The 19,069-nt window shown below is 35.6% G+C and overlaps 1 protein-coding gene and 1 long non-coding RNA gene across 2 annotated transcripts in view; one reads left to right on the forward strand and one right to left on the reverse strand.

The window, feature by feature from the left end:
• The window catches only part of LOC141571690 (uncharacterized), a 45,956-nt gene extending 39,395 nt beyond the window's left edge, over window positions 1–6,561 (forward strand). The window contains exons 2-3 of the long non-coding RNA XR_012496696.1: window positions 896–964; window positions 6,425–6,561. This is a non-coding gene — a long non-coding RNA (uncharacterized LOC141571690). The remainder of the gene's footprint in view (window positions 1–895; window positions 965–6,424) is intronic.
• The window catches only part of ASCC3 (activating signal cointegrator 1 complex subunit 3), a 300,957-nt gene that overhangs the window by 11,436 nt on the left and 270,452 nt on the right, over window positions 1–19,069 (reverse strand). The window contains exon 37 of the mRNA XM_019738872.2: window positions 14,362–14,586. Within this exon, the coding sequence (XP_019594431.2) occupies window positions 14,362–14,586 (225 nt within the window). The remainder of the gene's footprint in view (window positions 1–14,361; window positions 14,587–19,069) is intronic.

Genomic DNA, 19,069 nt, shown 5'->3' on the forward strand with positions numbered 1-19,069 from the left:
TCTCCCTACCTTTTATAGCACTCTTCCTGGTAGATAAGGACTGAGGTACATGCTCCTCCCTAGAGTGGGGCTGGCTTTAGGAACAGCCAGAGATCACGGCTCAGTTCCCCAAGGCATCTCAAAGTCCTTTGCAGAGAGCTAACACTCCACAACAAAAGATTGTTTTAGTACATTCAGGAGAAATAACTCTGGGCATTCTTTATCAATTTAGCATTAACATTCGGCAAATATTCAATCCCCCTTTACCTCTTATCCACTTTCTACTTGGCATGCTACCTGCCAGGCAAAGCTAGGATGATTGTAAATACAGGGGAAAAACGGACGGGGACTGACTCCGTGTATGAGACGTTCTCCTACTAAGTGGGAATCAATTTTAATTGATTGTTAATTCAGAATTCATTGTCATGTCAAACTGTGACAGAACGGAAATATGATTTATAGTACTGTATTCATTTATAAAATTACTCTACAATTAAAACCTTATCATAATTAACACAAACCGTGGGGCTGTCATTATTTATAGGAGAGCAGGTAATGAGTTGTGTTTTGCACACATGTTAACTGAGGTGCCACTATGAAGCCAAGTGAGATGTCCAGGTAAAAATGAGCCCTGGAGAGAGAGTATGGGCTAGGGGTGCAAACTTAAGAAATCTTGGGCACGAAGTAGGCAGCCGCAAGAGCTAAAACAAGCAGCTTGAGAGCAGAGGTGAGGATTGCAGAATGGAGGTTACCTGGAGATGAGATCTGGAAAGGCAGGAAAGGTTAAAGGGGTGAGGGCATCTAAGGTACTCTCAGGGCACGACTGAAATAATCATGATTAGTCGTTCCTTAAGCGTGTACTATTTGTCAAACACTCTATTTTATGTAAGTCATTCAATTTAATCTCATTTTGCAGATGAAGACATTGTGGCTCAGAGAGGTGAAACAACAACAACAAATGCCTGCCTAAGGCTACATAGCTCTGGTAAGAGGGTATACATCTGGGATTACAATCCTGGGGAGCCAGATTCCAAGGTGCTTGCTTTTAACCAGTCTAGGCTACGGCCTATACAGTTTAGGATGTGAGGAAGGTGGTGTGGGATTTCAGTGGGGTTCTGTATTAGCACATGAATGTGCTACTAGATAAGATGGAATTTGGAGAAGCTCTCTTGACAAGACAATGCTTAAGGCAAATGATAAGTTTAGATAAAGAATGAACAGACATGTAACTCATGAACACTTGATACTGGTTTGAAGATGGTGTGGTATACTAATGAAAGAGACTTAGCCTGACAGCTGAGTGTTGTGCCTTTAAATTAGTTGTAAGACCTTAGGCAAATCACTTAACCACTGATATTCATTTTTCTCATCTGAAAAATCAAGGTGTTTGATTAGGCTTGCATCTATCTTCTGTAAGCTTTAATCTTTTATCAATAAAATAATAAGACACTCATACTATATTGTTACTTATTTTTAAAAAGTTCACTTTACATCTTTCCAGGTGAACTGTAGTATTCTTGAACTCAGAGGCAGGAAAGCCTAAGTCAGGGGCAGCATATACTGAGCACAGAATAAGCTGCAGAGAGAAAAGACCCACTTCGATCAGTGTAAGATGAGGTTTCTGCTGTTGGGGTGTGTGGGCAAGGCCTCACAGAAAAGAGAGGCTTCAGCTAGTTGATGAAGACCTCACACACCTAGGGTTATGAGAGGGAGGGAGCGAGGGAGGGAAGGAGAGAGTGAGAGACAGAGAGAGAGAGAGAGAGAGAGAGAGAGAGAGAGAGAGAGAGAAAGAAGCTTTGAGGTGAAGAGAACAGACATTGACAGCACTCAGGGTACAGGGCCTCAATTATCTCTAAGTTGGAAGTGATGTCTCTTGCTGGGAGAAGGTACTGTAAAGGAGCAGGACGAGATCGGAAATAAGTACTGGGGGGAATTAATGATGTGAATAAAAACTAGCGCAGCAGTGAGTTACAACAGCATGATTTTGAAACAATAATCATAGGAATTATTAGAAACAATTAGAAATTATAGAAACAACTAGCAATGTTTTGTGATTGTTTCCAGCCATAACGATTATGATTAATTTGCGTGCGAAAGCAGAGAATTCAGAGGTTGGTGGTTACTCAGAGAGGTGAGAAATTTTAGGTTACTAGTGACATACTGTTGAAAAGGACAACTCTAGGGACAATGCTTTTTGGGTGGCAAGTGAAGACATAGGGGACTGAGCTGATGGGTGAGGAGGGGGGTCAGAGATGCCAGGTCTAATGGACCACAGAAATGTTCAGTTACGCTGATTGGTAAAGATGCTGTGGCCAGAGAGCAGAGTCAGAGGGTGATACCATGAAGTGGTGGCAAAAGTGGTTGAATACAGTAATTATTCGAGTGGAAGAGTTTGGAATGCACACAATTATGATGTGGAAAAAGGGATGGATATGTGGAAGCCACTGTGCTGAATGAAAGAGCTGGGATGAAGCTAAAGACCATAAACTGGTGTTTGAGTGAGGTGGGGAAAGAGATCTAGAATTCGGAACATAGTTGAGAAAGGAATCGTACAGACATTGACAGTAAAACATAACATTGATAAAAGCAGCAGGAATCTGAGAAGAAAGAAAAATGAGGTGGGAGAGACCTGAGGAGGCAGACTTTTATTACTGGAGAAATAAGAAGATTTGGCCAGCTCAGGAGTTTCAGAGCGAATGTAGAAATGGGGTGGTGTGTGTCTGCCTGTGTCTGACTGAGAGGCAAGAGAGGGAAGGAGTGAGGAAGAACAGAGAGACGGATGAGGAGAGAGAAAAGGCAAAAAACAAAGAGAGGCACAAATATTACAAACATCATCTTCACATGGAATTCATGGAGAACTCAGGAACTTCTCAAGTACTTGGCTTTATTCAAAGGTAAAACTACAATAATCACCACCATCACAAAAATCACCCCCCACCTCACCCTCACAAACAAAAAGAATTAGAGATTAGAAAATGCACACTCTCTGGAAAGATATTTTTTGGCTCTAAGGATCCTGAAGCCAAAGCCGTGCTTTATAACTTGAATAGATCTCATGTCCTCACCATTTATTTTGAATCGGTTTCAAGAATTTCCTAAGCATATTAGGCTTGGTCTTAGCATTTAAATTCAACCACATTTTCATAGTGGTGTGAGTGTTTCTGCAAAGGACAGATTTATCCAAATCTACAGATTTTTTTTCTTATTTTCTGCTACTTTATATTATATCTAAAAATGCAAGCTTCACAACATATCTCTCTGTATTTTATGTCAAATTTCATTCAATTATTGTGAAAGTGAATTATATAGTTAAAGTGAAACTATATAGATGGTGTGCATACATGATGTGACGAAAATATTTGGACAGTAGTGCACAAATTATAAAAATTGTTCCATAAATAATAGCTCTCATTTAATCATAAAAAAACAAGTATGAGGCAGGCATTAGTACTATTCCCTTTTCACAGATGGAGAAACTGAGGATCATAGAAGTTCAGTGACTGTACAGTCACACTGGTAAAAGGTGATAAAGTTAAGACTTGATCTTGGTTTTCTATTATAATTTCTTATCTGTGCTCATTACGGTATATTCTACTATCTCTGAATGATTTACATATATCCTATCTTGTTTCAAGAAAAATTTAAGGTTTACATCTGTCTTCTTTCCCTACATAACAGAAAAAATAAAGCTCCAGACAAAATTACTATGCATTTAATTATCGTCTCTGAAAAAATTTTGTCAACACAATTGTTGAAAATTTAAAAAATTAAAATTGCTTTTAATCAGCCATTTGGTTATAACTACATCTTAATATTTGATATACAGCCATTAAATATCTTTCAAACACAATTAAATTCTGGATTTAAATAATCCAGGGGTAAAACAGGAAGTCTGAGCACTGTGACCACCAAATGAAATCAACTTCATTGCAGGGAAATAGAATTGCTGGCTTAGGTGACTAAAAGAAAAACTATGACATTCAACGTACATCAAGAGATATGTTATCAGATAGATAAGATGTAGCTCTAAGGTGAATTATTAAAAGTTTTCTAAACTTAAGTGTGAATGACGATGCAATGTACAATATAGGGAATATAGTCAATAATATTGTAATAACTTTGTTCGGTGTCAGAAGGTTACTATTATAGAATTGTGGTGATCACTTCATAAGGTATATAGACGTGGAGTAACTATGTTGTACACCTGAAACTAATATATGACAACTACACTTTAACAAAACAACAAAAACAAAAATCAAAAACCCTACCAAAATAAAAAGTCTGTGAATTTAGTCCGCGGTGTCTTCAAGACTCTGTGGCTGCAAAGTCTACATAGGGAGGGGTACACGTGGTGTTCCAGCCTCTCTACCCCTCTTAGCATTCTGATGACTTGGACCCTCTCTTCTTCTTCCTTTCATTCTTTCTCCTTCTCAAGGAACCTTTTCAACTTTCCCTCACATCTCCTGATAGTCACCCTCATGACACCTTAGTGACCGTGTAGGGATTACAACAACCACGTGAAAATAATGAAAATAAGATAATGATAAAGGTTGAAATGGCTAGATAATGTTCCTATTTCTGTTCAAATTAAATGACATATAGATAATTACACCATCAAGAGTTTAAGAGAGATTTATCTCCTCAAAATTATAAAAAAAATTTTTCATTAACTTATAAAATCTAAGGTGTTATTTATGGAATGTCATGAGAGTGCAAAATACTATGGAAAGATCATCAAAAACAATGCAAGTCTGAGAAATTCACAGCCAAGAGGAGCCTAAAGAGACATAACAATGAAATATAATGTGGTTTCTTAAATAAGATACATACTAGAAAAGAAAAAGGACATTAAGTGAAAAAAAAAAAAAAACATTCTGAATTAAGTACAAACTTTAGTTAATAACAATATGTCAATACGGTTCATTAATTGTGACAAATGTACCATATACAGGAATTCTCTGTTCTATCTTTGCAACTTTTCTGTAAATTTAAAAGTATTCTAAAATACAAACTATGGAATTCATCGTAGGCAGCTAGTCAAAACAGTGGTTGTTAGACATCTGCTAGGAAATGCACTATTTAGTTCAAGAGCTCCCAGAAGTTTTACAAAGATGGGGAAGCCTGAAAAAAAGCTTTCTTGACAGAAAGACACAGTCCTTTAAAGGTTTAGGTCAGTTGTAAGTAATGATACAATATTTTGTCAATAATTAAAATGCTATAAGTACGTTTATAAGAATCTTTTTCAATAGCAACAGTTGTTCACAGTAACTTTCTCCTGAACTTTTACCCCCAGAAGGTTAGCATTCAGGAAGCTCAGCTGCTGTCTAACAAACTTAATTAATCAAAAAGTCATTTCCGAGCTGTAACTATGAGTAAAAGCGCTTCAAGTGCGCTAGCAAGCCTACAAGTTAATCAAAATGCTAATGCAGTACAAATTAAAGTTGTGATTAACATTTCACAGTAGCTGCTTAAGTGAATTGATCACACAAATGGGTTAAGCATTACTCATTTCCTACAGCCCCAGCCGGGAAAAGGTTGTTATGTGGGTATGAGGAGAGGAGCTGGGGGTAGAAGGATCCTTCATAATAGCATCACAGCATCAATAAACCATCACCAAATTGTCATACAAAAGCTTACAGGTAGAGTCACCTAGGGGCAAATAGCCTTCTAAATTATATTATAGTTCTTGAAGGGAGATTGCCTGCAAATACACAAGAGTAAGTACAGGTGTTTAACACCTCAAAATCCACACATTTGTGTTAGTTTTGGAAATGCTAAATGCATCGCCTCTGTTGCTTCTGGAGTGGGGAACGGTGCTTTTAGTTGGTGTTTTGGGTGTTCTGCTGTGGAATTAAAATGTAGTTTTGATACTGGATGATGACTCTGCATCGTAGTGTGGATCTTTGAATTTGGAAGACTAATCACTCAGGATTAAGTTCATTTAGAATTATTTGTTTTTAAACAGTCATCCATTAATAAGACCTCAGCTGGCTCCTATGGTAAGATATGAGCTCCTGGCAGTCCGGCCAGGAAAGCAGCCTGAATTAGACTTCCCCGCCTCTATGAATTTGATAAGGTCACACTAATGTTTACAACAGACTATATTTGTTGGTAGACCATTCAGATTTGGCAGATCATCTTAAAAACATTGTGAGAATCCACACACAATACATTTTCCTTCTCAATCCTCTCCTAAGAAAGAACTAGAAGGGAAAAAGTGAAATATTTATTCATCCCATTCACTTATGATATACTGAGATCTATGTGCCAAGAATTATGCCTATCATCTTAACAGTCAATGACATTATAAATAGTTATTGATAAGGTTCCAGCATATCTAGGATGATACAAAAAATCCTCCAAATGTATGCTAATAGTATTAATATTCCCTGAAACAGAATTATAAAATACATTCAAAAACTTCATAGTGCAATTTTCATTTTAGGATCCTTTAAGACGTGAGGTGCAGCAATTAACTCTTCAAACTGTGGCCTGCTAAATATGTATAATCCAATTTTGCAAGTCTAAAAACTACTTATTTATAATCCATCCATTTTCTTTCTTAAAATAATTTGAAGAAGCTTTCTGAAGCCTATTGGACTGTATTTTCCACTTAAAGGTAATCTTTTCATTTGTTCTTAGCTATAAGCATTTAAAAATGTAAAAGGATTCTACTAAGACTATATAGAAGATTTTATCTACCACTTGCTATATCAAAACATTTCTTACAAGTATTGAATTAAGGCTTTGACCAAGTACTTCCTCTGTTAAACGTGCAATACCTGGACTATTTTCACTGCTAACTGTATTTGACTCTATGATTCTAAAACTTGTTCATTTAATTGACACTGACATTCTTTGATACATTGACAACCCACGGAGCCTGTGCTGAGTGTACCCATAGGTAAACACTCCTCAAAGGTTACGTTAGCTCTGCTCCATGGCAGTTCTATCTCCTTCCATTATCAAATATTTCTATGCTTTTTAATCTACTACAAATGGGAATCATTTGTTAATGGAAACATAGACCCAGCTATTGTCATAGTATTTCTTAGTTAAAAGAATTACGTCTATGAAAATATTTGTATCGTTGTATCTTTTTTTGCTTCCCTTATGTATTCTTTTCTATTGTCAGATCCTAATATGTCTATACATACATATCTTATCAATTAAAATGCTTTCAAAAATGGACTGAAGATGCAATGCGTTTTCAGAGTAGCTGTGGATTATAGAAAAAATACTATTTGAAATGTAATACACTTTAATTAAATTCATCAGAAATTGTTACAGAGATGAGGTCAAATGGTTTTGAAGTTTGGGTTAAACAACAACCCCACCAATAAACTTTGAGTAGTTTGCTTTTGCAAATTTAAGAAGATTCTCAAATAGAGGAGGAAAGTATACAAATCCAATTCATACATTTTCCCCCTTTTCTCTATTTATACAGCTTATTAAAGTTATTTTTGACTATCACCTTTTATGACAATTGATAAAGCCTATTAGAACATATTAGCATTAACTTGAATAGTAGCTGACCTACACATTATCTCATGTGTGAAAGAGAAGAAAGACTGGAAACTTAGTAGTTCAAAGATACTTGGCATTAAGGAAAATAATATAAAAGGACAGGTTCTATATTAAAGTTAGACGCAAGAATTTACAAAACAATGGAAACTTACCTACCAGAACATAGCTCCTTAACTGTCTTCTTTTCAGGTATTGAACCACATAGATTATCATCAAGGCAGGTCCCCTGCCTGGTTTACCTTTGCCTACTTCCATTTGGGCAATGGAACATGAATTCAATCTATATAAATTGGTATGCAGAATATAGAACTTGACATCTTCCTCAATAGTACAGAGGAGATGACTGCTATCTTCTGGGGAGTTGGTAGCTCCGTATCTTGGAGCAAAGAATCTTTGAGACTTACTGTTGCTACTAGAAGTTTGAAGTTTTTAAAAAAGAACCCGTGGGATGGACAAAGGCTACCTGTAGGGGAGCCCCATTAGTGGTGGTGGTGATTAACCAGTGCAAGAAGCAAAGAACTTAACCTAAGTAGAGAAGGAAAACCTTCAAAAATAAAAGACGATCATAAAATGTGTTTATGTGTATTTAAAAACCTATGCACAGGTTGTTCTAGTGCATATACTCTACTATAGGGTAATCTTATAATCGTGATGACATTCTCCTTCCCCCATTCATGTATCACCAATCTGATCTTTCCCCCATTATTTCCAATTGTCGTAGTTTTAGGAAAGAATGTGGGAAGTAAATGGTTAATTCATTGCTCTATCTAGCACAATATAAAAGTCTTGAGAAGGATCATAAGCAGTTGACACAAAAAAAGCAAACAGCATATAAACTGGACACTCCAGAGTGATACAATAAAGCAGTTACAAATATCAATCATATTAACAAATCCTCTTAGAAATTGGTTAAAGTAATTATAGGCAGGCTGTTGAAAAGGGAACTAGAGTAATTAACGGGAGGTGATTTGAGTATATATTGAAAAGGAGGAACTAAAAAGCACTATTCATTGTCTAGTGGGAATTCTTGGATTAAAAAAGTGGAAATTCCTGCGAAGTTCTCACATTTTAAAACAGATTCGGACTAGAACGCAGTACGACTTTTAAATCAATTTTTATAGGACAAGGGAACCCTTATGCTATTAGGCTTAATACTGCATTTATATAGTTTTCATTTAAATGAAGATGATTTTAATGTAAAGACTTATGGCTCCTTAGAAAAGATCAGAGATATTAGAGCAGGATTTAAAATCCTGGTATCTCCACTTGGTTTCAGCATGGACTACCTCAACAAATCACCTTTAACAAAGTTATTTAACTTCTCTTCAAAATTTCTTTGTTCTTTGATTAGTGTGAAGCAGAGAGCTAATCAAAACAACAGACATTTATGGTCAGTTCTGGCTTTGCTATCAATTTGGAAAATGTAGGAAAGTCATTTTAATTTTTGATACTTCTTATTTGCAGTTTTATAAAAGCTAACATGAAGTTTTTCTTTGGTGTATTTGGCACAGAAAATATGTCACATCATTTATTACATTTTATAAATATATTTTAGAGTTAACATGATCAAGAAGATGATCTCAAGGTGAATGACAAGAATAATCAATTCTATAATTGTTCACTTTACAAATTAGAATATTTTAAGCAGATTTTTAAAAAAATTGAGATATGTACAGAAATTTTTATTCTTACTTTTGTTGGGTGGAATGGAAATGCTAGTAACAGTAAAATATTAAAAGGAATCACGACAAAAACACTTTAAACCCAAAATTGACACAAATGACCTTGCTATTAACTTCAAGTAAGAGAAGGCTGGCTGCATTGTATAATATAGTCTGACTTCAAGCCAGATAAATTACTACAACAACTGCGTTTTGCTTTTGTGAAAGATTCCCTAGGACATGGTTACTTACAATTACAGAATTTTCGTAATCTAAATGATGGCTCATGTAAAAGGTGTATTTCTATAACATGAAGAGAAAAAAAAAAGACTTCAGGGTTAAATGACTATGAGAAAGCAAGGAAATAAAAGAACTACTAAGAATGAAGATACTAAGATAGACCTAGTTCCTTAAGTCCTCAAATTGTTGTTTACTTTATAAGGTGTTATTTTTACACAGACATCAGGGGTTAAGTGACTTGCCTAAGGCAAGGCCTTATGCTAAAATAGGAGCACAGCTGAATTGATAGTAAAGCTGGTGGCTCTGAGTCCCATACATAGAACACGAGATCATGCCAACGTCCCACGAGGGCAGTAGTATAATTTTCAATCAGCCAGCAGGGCTGCAGCTGAGAAAACTGCTTGAAACGATGCTTTCTAAGGCCAACAGTATCCACATATTAAATGAGAAAACTAGGGTACAATAATTAAAACTGTCAATCGGTCACGGAAAATTTTATCCCCTCTTACTTTTCTCCCCTAATTTTCCATAGGCAGCCCTGATATTCTTTCTTCTTCCTGCTTGTTTACTTTTATCACAGTCTTACAAAAACCAATTGCAGAAATAGGAGGGTTTAGGATATGAAGCTGGTTGCTATCTCTGTACAACTAAGTTTCTAGGTGGCTTCTGAAAAGCCAAGTCAGAATTTAAGATGATCGTAACTAATTCTTATAATTTATAACAAAGGAAACTTGCACTTACAAAGTCTGACAATAGGAGGTTCATTAAATAAACTATAACCTTCACATAAAGGCATATAGCGAAGCCACTATCCTTGATATAATTAATGGTATAAATTAAGTTAAAAAGATTATAAATAACATGATAAAAAATTGGCAAAAGAAAAAAGTGAGAGGGCAAGTGTGTATGTGTGTAAATGTACAAAGAAAAAGAGGCTCTGAGCCTCCAAAGGGGAAAAAGAACTAAAACAACTATTGTACTCTAATTAGTAAATGTGTTTTTTGCAGGAATAAGGGTTAGTAATTCTAAAACTGCATCAGGAGTATGCTAGAATTGAGGAACTAAGAAAATATGTTTTGCTTAATGAGAGTCAGATTTCTCACAGGTAGAGAAAAGAGTTACAAATCTAAAAAGGAGGAAATGAACCCTTTGGTGTTGGATTAGAATTGGAGGTATTAGAATAAAGTCATGGATTTATGGATATAGACGTTTTTCACACACCCAAACATACACACATATATATATATGCACACACACACACACACACACACATAAACAGATCTACAAATAGACATAGAGGTCTCTGTATACATAGTTCTATTTCCTAATCTTGTTCCCTGAGACGGTCTAGAAGCAAAGACACCCAGGGAGAGAAGGAGTCAACAAGCGCTCAGCTTTCAGTCTCTGATGCCATTCTCTGATAAAAAGAACCAAGATTCTTTGGAAAAATGGCTGATTCCAGGGCTGGGGCAGGAGAAAAGCACAAGGTGCCAGAAGGCTAGGCAGTGCTCACAAAATGACAGGGATGTCAAAGGGATGCAGGAGCCAATGAGTGGTTCAGTGATTGACTCAGAGACAGTATGAGTAGCAAACTGAAGGTAGTAATGGATTTTACCCAGTAGAATAAAACGAACACTTGTGAGTCTGTCCTTCTATAAATAAATAAGTGAAAAAAGTAAATAAATAAAGAAGGGAAAGTTCTTACAGGCAGTTCTGGGAATGATGGAAATAGAAAAATCATGAAAGTAATAACTATTTCAGGCAAAAATCACCAATGGATACCGAAAATAATGTGAAAAAGTATGATGAGAAACAGGATAGTTGCATAATCTCAATCTCAAAGTACCTACCCACAAGATACCTATTAATCACAAAAGGAAAAAAAGAACATTACAGTGGAGAAGACTGGCAGACACCACCTCAGTGTACAAAGCTAGTCTCACCAGTAATGAGACATCCATGTCACAAACCTTCTGATGATACACTGAGAGGGCAAAATATCACATCTGTGGCATTCTTGCCAATAATATATAACTTCAATGTAATTATGAAGAAACATTAGGCAAACCCAAACTGAGGAACAACTCTATAAAATAACTGGCCAGTACTCTTTAAAAGTGCCAAGGTCATGAAAGTCAAGGAGGTTAAAGAGACTTAACAACTAAATGCAATGGATTGGATCCTGGTCCAGAAAAGGGGCATTAGTGAGATAAAATTCAAATTGATAAAATTTTAATGAGTTATGTAGATTAGCTAACAGGACTAGATTAGTACCGAGGCAAGATGTTAACATTTGGGGAAGCTGGGTGAAGGATATATTGAAATTTTGTTGTACTATTTTTACAAACTTTTTATATGTCTAAAATTATTTCAACATAAAAAGAAGATTTTTTAATTAAAAATTTTAAAAATTCATTAACAAAAAGAAGAGGCTCATATTCATACAATTAGAAATGATTTTAATTTTAATATGTCGCTTTTCCAAATTTTCTACAATGAAGTGTATTACTTTTATAATTAAAGAGAAAACTATTTCTCTTTAGATGTTATTTAGAAGTATCAAAAAATATTCAATTCAACATAAATATCATCCCAAGAATCTGTATATAAAATATCTAATCGAGGCTAAAAGTACCTTTTCCATTATAGCAAATTTAGAAATAGACTCCTTTAGAAATTGCTAATTTATATTATTATATAGCCTTTGAACCATTATTGACAGAAAGTCCCAATGAATTGATTAAATAACTCTTATATGATATACATATGGATATCTATAAGTATTATCTACAAGTATAAAAATTTAATTCCTCCTGCAACTTTTCTCCAACCCTTTCTGACCCCTGGGTTCATTAACAGGTCAGTGTTTAAGGAGGAAAAAAAAGCAGTATGGGAAACACAAATGAGGATCCAGGGCCCCAGCAAAAACGTTAGGAACTTTAACCCCTGTTTATAAAGTGTGACTAATAAAGAGTGGCAAATTATCTTCCTAGAGAGGTAAACCATGTGTTAGTTACAAAAAAGGTATAAAGAAAAAATTTGTGTGTTCATTATAGCCTTACTTCCCTTCTAATTCCTGATAAGTTCGTACTTACTCCATTTTAGGAAACATCCCTATTTTTTAAAACAATAAAATAATTTTTTTCTGGTAACGAAATTGTTAGAAGCTCATTTTAAAACATTCAACCATTTTAGAGAAGCACAAAGAAGAGGTGAAAAATCACCCCAAATGCTGCTACACAGAGATGGCTACTGCTAATCTTTTGGTGGGTACTATTCTGGATCTTCTCTCTAGGCACATAGATACCTAGATATGGATATTCTACACAGACGTAGAATTCATAAATGGAATTTTGATATTTTTCAGAGTTCTATAATCTGAAAGCTACTTAGGTTATTTTCAAGTTTTTAATTTTGCAAATGATTCCCTAATGTACATCCTCATACACAAATCTTCAGACTCATTTGTTCTACTTTTAAAAACACCTTAAGTCTTTTGAAAATTTAAAAAATTGTTTTTCTTTTTTATAGAAATGTACCAAAAAAGGCTATAATGCAGAAAATCAAAATGTCTTAAAATCTCAAGTCACTTAGGTGTACTTCTCCTGCCCTGCTCCTCTCACAAGCATCTCCCAGGAAAGGCAGCTCCAGCCTTCCAGTTGCTCTGGAGAAAAGCTTTGGAATCATCTTCGGTTCCTCACTTTCCCTAAAAATGCTTGTCTAATACATTAGCAGAATCTGGTTGTTCTCCTTAAAAAAATATATGTACAGGATCCAACCACTTCTCACCAATCTCATCCATACCAACCTGGTCCAGCACCATCATTTCTTGCTAGCGTTAGGTTAATTGACATGGTTTCAGATTCCACATTGCAACTAACCTTTAAGAAATATCACGTCAACGTTTCGTATAGTATCAACGAATATCTACAATTATCAGAAAAGGCTATAAGAATACTCTTCTCTTATTACAGTACATATTTCTGTGAGGCTGGATTTTCTTCATATACTTCAACTGAAATATCATATTGTAACAGACACTGCAAAAGGTGATATGTGAATCTAGATATGTTAATCTTCTATTAAGCTAGATATTAAAGAGTCTTTCAAAAATATAAAACAATGCTACACTTTTCATTTATTTTTTATTGTTTTGGAAAACAGTTATTTTTCATGAAAAATCATGTTATTTTAAAACATTTAATGGGTTTATTATTGTATTTTTAAATGAAGTAATGAATATTTGAGAATATCTACTTTAATTAATATGGTAAATACTCACAGATACAACGAACATAACCATTAGTGAACCACTGTTTTAGCAGCTTCACTCTCAGAGTAAAATCCAAAATTCTTACCATGGTTTACAAATTCCGTATGTGACCTGATCCCATTTTCTCTATAATCTCCATTCCCACTCCTCTCTGACCTCATTTCTAACCATATCTTTCCATATTTTTTACAACAGCCTTCCTAATTTCCTTGAACATACCAAGTAAGAACCTACATCAGAGTATTGGCATTAGCTCTTTTTTCAGTATTTGGAACATATGCCCCCAGATAACCTTATGGCTCACTCTCTTCCTTTGATTGTTTCTTAAATGTCACCTGATAAGCAAGATAGTCCCTGAACACCACATTAAAAAAATGACTGAAACCCATCACAGCAGATATTCTTCTGTCTTATTCACTGTTGTATGCTCAGTGCCTAGAAAAGCATCTGGTGCTTAGTTTACCTTCAATAAATTTTGACCGAATGAATGACTGAAATTGTCACCTTATTGCATTTAGATTTGCCTTTTTTTTTAAAATTCTTGATTTGATTCACCAGGTTTTTCTCAACAATGCTACAGTAAAAATGTTTAAATGCAAGTATGTTTTATTTTAAAACAGGAAGGAAAAAAACCCCAGAAGTAATGGGAGAAAACGTAGGTATTAGAAATGACTTTCATACCTGACATACTCTGAGGGCTTGGTCCAAGACTGTTTTGGTATCAGTGTCATAATCTGGGCACGGCAGCATGGCTCGGCTGAGATGTGCCTGCAGCAGGAGGTGTGCTTTGGTGTGAGGGCTGTCAAAGGAGTGAGGATTTGATTCAAAGGGAAGACATTTTGCCAGCTCACTATTCATATGATCTTCATTGTGCCTTACAGGCAAATCTGTGTATTCTTCCGCATCCTGAAAAAAATAATCACATAGATATATGCATTAATATGATGGATCAAAAGTATAATCATTAACGTACTTCTTAGCTTTAACTACTGACATTTAAAACACAGTTTAGGAAAACCGTAAGATAGCCATATCCTTTAGAATTTTGCTTTATTCAATACAATTATTAATATAAAAACAAATGCTAGTATTGTATAATATATCTGAAATTCATGAATGCTCTTCTTATTTATATAGTTAACAAAAATAATAGCGGTCCTACTAGGCATCAAACACTATGCTTGACACTGGGTCCACAGAACTGAACCAGAAACAGAGAGCATCAGGGACAAACAAGTTCTACAAAGAGTAATGAATATTATGATACGATGACTACCGACTGCTGAAGGGACATTCAGTTTGGGGAATTTTAGAGGGTCAGGGAAAGCTCTTTGGAAAAAGTAATATTTGAGATCTATATGTGAGTAGAAGAAATAAGGCAGCACTGGAGGTTAAAGGGGTTGAGGATAGGATTGGTGAAGTAAGAAAAGGATGAAGATCAGGATTATTAACTTAAAATAAGTTAGATTAAAATAAAATTGTTCAAAATCGAGGGTTTCCAGTTCCACATGTAAGGAGCTTGGAAGCCACCACTCCGTCCTAACAAGTAAAAAGCTAAACAGAGATTGAAAAATCAACAACTCTTCTTGGATCCATATTAGGGGAGGATACAAGGCAAACTGCTGCCCCCAAGACTGGAAATACAGACAAACTCAGAGTTACCACTGAGGAGCAGAGACTCACAGGCAGCAACCACACTGGGAACCAGTGCCAGTGTGAGAAAGCCTGAACTGCAACTGACGCATTGCGAACAACTCTGGGAGCTAAAAACTCCAGGGGGACCTAGTAACAGGAGGACCCCCACAATATTGTGGGATTTATCTTCAGGAGCTTGACGAGATTCCCACAGTAAATATCGGAGAGAAATCCCCTTGGATTTCTTGCAGGGGCAGGGGAAATGAATCATTTTGAAATATGCCAGAACACCCTATTCTTCTTAACAAAATGCTGTTTTCAGTCCACAATGGGCTGAATCTGTGGATGTGAAACCCGGGGATATGGAGGGCTGACTGTATATTTATTGAAAAAAATTCACATATAAATGGATCCGTATAGGTCAAATCTGTGTGGTTCAAGGGTCAACTGTATATCAATAATCACTGTGAATGTCAATAGTCTGAGTGAAGCGATTTAAAGACAGAGAATGTCAGAGCGGATCAAAAAACATGATCCAATTACATGTTGTCTACAAGAAAATGACTTTAAATATAAAGACATATACAGATTAAAATAAGTGGATGGAGAAAAATATACCATACTAGCACTAATCAAAAGAAAGCAAGAATGGCTATATGAATTTCAGGCAGAGTAGAATTCAAAGCAAGGAAAATCATCAGGGATAAAGAAGGGAATTCCACAATGATAAATGGGTCCATTCTCCAAGAAGACATAACAATTCTAAATGTGCATACACCTAACAACAGAGTGTCAAACTACATCAGTGCAGTGAGTGAGTGAATGAAGGATTGGTTTAATATTTGAAAATCAATATAATTCACTTTATTAATAAACTTAAGAAGAAAAAAACAATCATTTCAATGGATGCCAAAATTTTTTTTTGACAAAATCTAACATCCATCCCTAACAAAAACTCTCAGCAAACTAAGAAGGGTACTTTAATGAATTAGTAAATGGCATCTTTGAGAAACCTACAATGTACACATTTCAGTAATAGACTGAATGTTTTCCCCCTAAGATCAGGAACAAGACAGGGATTTCTGTTCTTAGTATTTCGATTCAACATTGCACCAGAGGTTCCAGCCAGTGCAAAGGGGCTGGAAAAAAAAAAAAAAAAGACAGCCAGATTGAAAAGCAAGAAGTAAAACTCTTTATTTGTAGATGATATAATCAATATAGAAAATCCAATGAAATCTATAACACAACTAGAATAAGTGAGTTTAGCAAGGTTTTAGGATACATGATTAATATACAAAAATCTATTACATTTCTGCATATTAGCAACCAAAATTCAGAACTGAAAAATAAATTTATAATGGCATAAAATATAAGAAGTGCTTAGAGATAAATCTGATGTAAAAGACCGGTACACTGAAAAGTAAAAAATACTGCTAAGAAAAATTGAAGACTTAACTCACGGAGAAATATATCCTAATTCTCTCAAAATTGATCTATGTATTTAATACAATCTCAGTCAAAACCACAGCATTTTTTTCTTTTGGCAAATATTGGCAAGTTGATTTTTTAAAGGATTCTGATCACTAATTGCAATGTATGCTTGTGTGTGTGTGTGTGTGTGGGGGATTCCACATCAACAAATAAGTCTCAGACACTAGCTAGGTGTCCCACAGTTCAACTCAATTCTGACACTAGCTACCCAGAGACAGCATCAGATCCCATAGATTAAGTGTCCAGTTCTACAAGACTGCCCCTCTTCCCCGTTTCACCACTTCAGATGCCAACTGCAAATCCAGGTTATCACCTGTGTTTCTGACTGAGAGGCTACATTTTGGAGGTTCCACTGATCCCTGCCTTGGGTTATATTAATTTGCTACAGTAGCTCACAGAACTCAGAGAAACATTTTACTCACTAGATTACTGGTTTATTATAGAAGGATATAACTCAGGAATGGGAAGATGGAAAAGATACATAGGGCAAGTTATGGGGAAAGAGCTTGGAGCTTCCACACTCTCTGAGCTGGACACTCTCCCTAATCTCCATGGGTTCACCAACCCAAAAACTCTCCAAACACTATCATTTTGGTTTTTTTTATGGAGGTTTCATTACATAGGCATGATTAATTAAATTACTGGCCATTAGTGATTAACTCAATCTTCAGCCCTTTTGTCCTCCCCCAGGGGTTGGAGGGTGGAAGTGGGATGGGAAAGTTCCAACATTCTAACCATGTGGTCAGAGCCCCCTTCCTCTGGTGCTTTCCAAAAGTCACCTCATTAACATAAAGACACTTTAACTGATTTCATCACTTAGGAAATGCCAAGGGTTTTGGGAGCTCTGTGCCAGAAACAGGTACCAAGACCAAACATGTATTTAAAGACCAAACACATATTCCTTATAAATCACAATGGCACAATTCTAAAATTCATAAGGAAATGCAAAAGACCTAAAATTGCCCTGAAAAGGGAGAACAAAGTTGAAGAGCTAGCGTTACCCGATTTCAGGACTTAATATAAAACTGCACTAATCAAAAAAGTGAATTAAAATAGAGTCCAAAAATAGACCCATATACGTGGACAACCGATTTTAGACAAAGGTTCAAAGGCAAAGCAACACAGAAAGAGTAGTCTTTTCCAGGAATGGTAGTAGAATTATTGGGTATCCATGTGTAAACCAACCAACCAACCAACCAACCAACCAACCAACCAACCAACCAACCAACCAACCAGCCAACCAACTAAAAGAACTTCAATCCCTGCACTTTACACAAAAATTCAGTCAAAATGTATTCTACATCTAAATATAAAACCTAAAATTATAAAACTTTCAGAGGAAAACATATGAGCACAAAGGCCCTAAAGTAGGAAGGGAAAATGGTGAGTCCAAGAGAATGAAAACTGTTGTGTAAAAAGACTTTCAACTGATTTACTATAGTATACTGAAAAAAATATCTTAAATGAATATTTGCCTCATTCTGTTTAACTGAACTGGAAATATTTGTAAATTATATCTTTTGTCTTATTTTGTTTGGCAATAGTCAAACATATCACAGTTATTCTACACTATTTTGAACATTGTCTTCACCCTTTTGGACTGTTTCACGTAAGAAGTGTATGCTGACACATTAGCAGTTAATGATGTTTTGCCCCATGTGTCATCTTCGCTTACTTTTCATATGTCACTTCAGCTCTTTCCTATTTTCCCTGAGATCATCTGCCAAAGAAGAAAGACAAGTTACAATGATGGTGCTATTCTCTTTTATTTTGGGTGAATTTCAGGACTGAAGCTTTGTCGCCTCATGACTGACCCATCTCAGTCCAACATCTGGGCTCCATCCAAATCTCCATGAGCAACTGTCCACCTATCCCAGCCTTGCCAAACAGCTTAAGAAAAATGGAACAGTGGATGAGGAAGAAGATGATTCAGAAATCGAAATCATGGTCTTTTCCTTCAAGGAAATCAAAATAATATCAGAGAAAATAATTTATATAAGTAATTATTTTAAGCGTAGAATAAAACACCACTATTCAGAGAAGAGCACTGAAGTGAATTGGATGTGTTGGAAAGTTTCCCCAAAGAGGCAGTGTTTGTTCTAGGCTTAGAACAATTTGTAGGAGAGGAGAGAGGGAGAGAGTCTCTGCATTTCAGGCAGAGAAAACAGTATGAGCGGATCCATAAAATCAGATCAGGAGGGCTCTAAGGTTTAAGCCTCAGGGATGAGGAGAATGATGATGCTATTAATAGCAGAGAAGTTGG

Source organism: Rhinolophus sinicus, linkage group LG05 (assembly GCF_036562045.2).
Source record: "Rhinolophus sinicus isolate RSC01 linkage group LG05, ASM3656204v1, whole genome shotgun sequence".
NCBI classification, from domain to species: domain Eukaryota; kingdom Metazoa; phylum Chordata; class Mammalia; order Chiroptera; family Rhinolophidae; genus Rhinolophus; species Rhinolophus sinicus.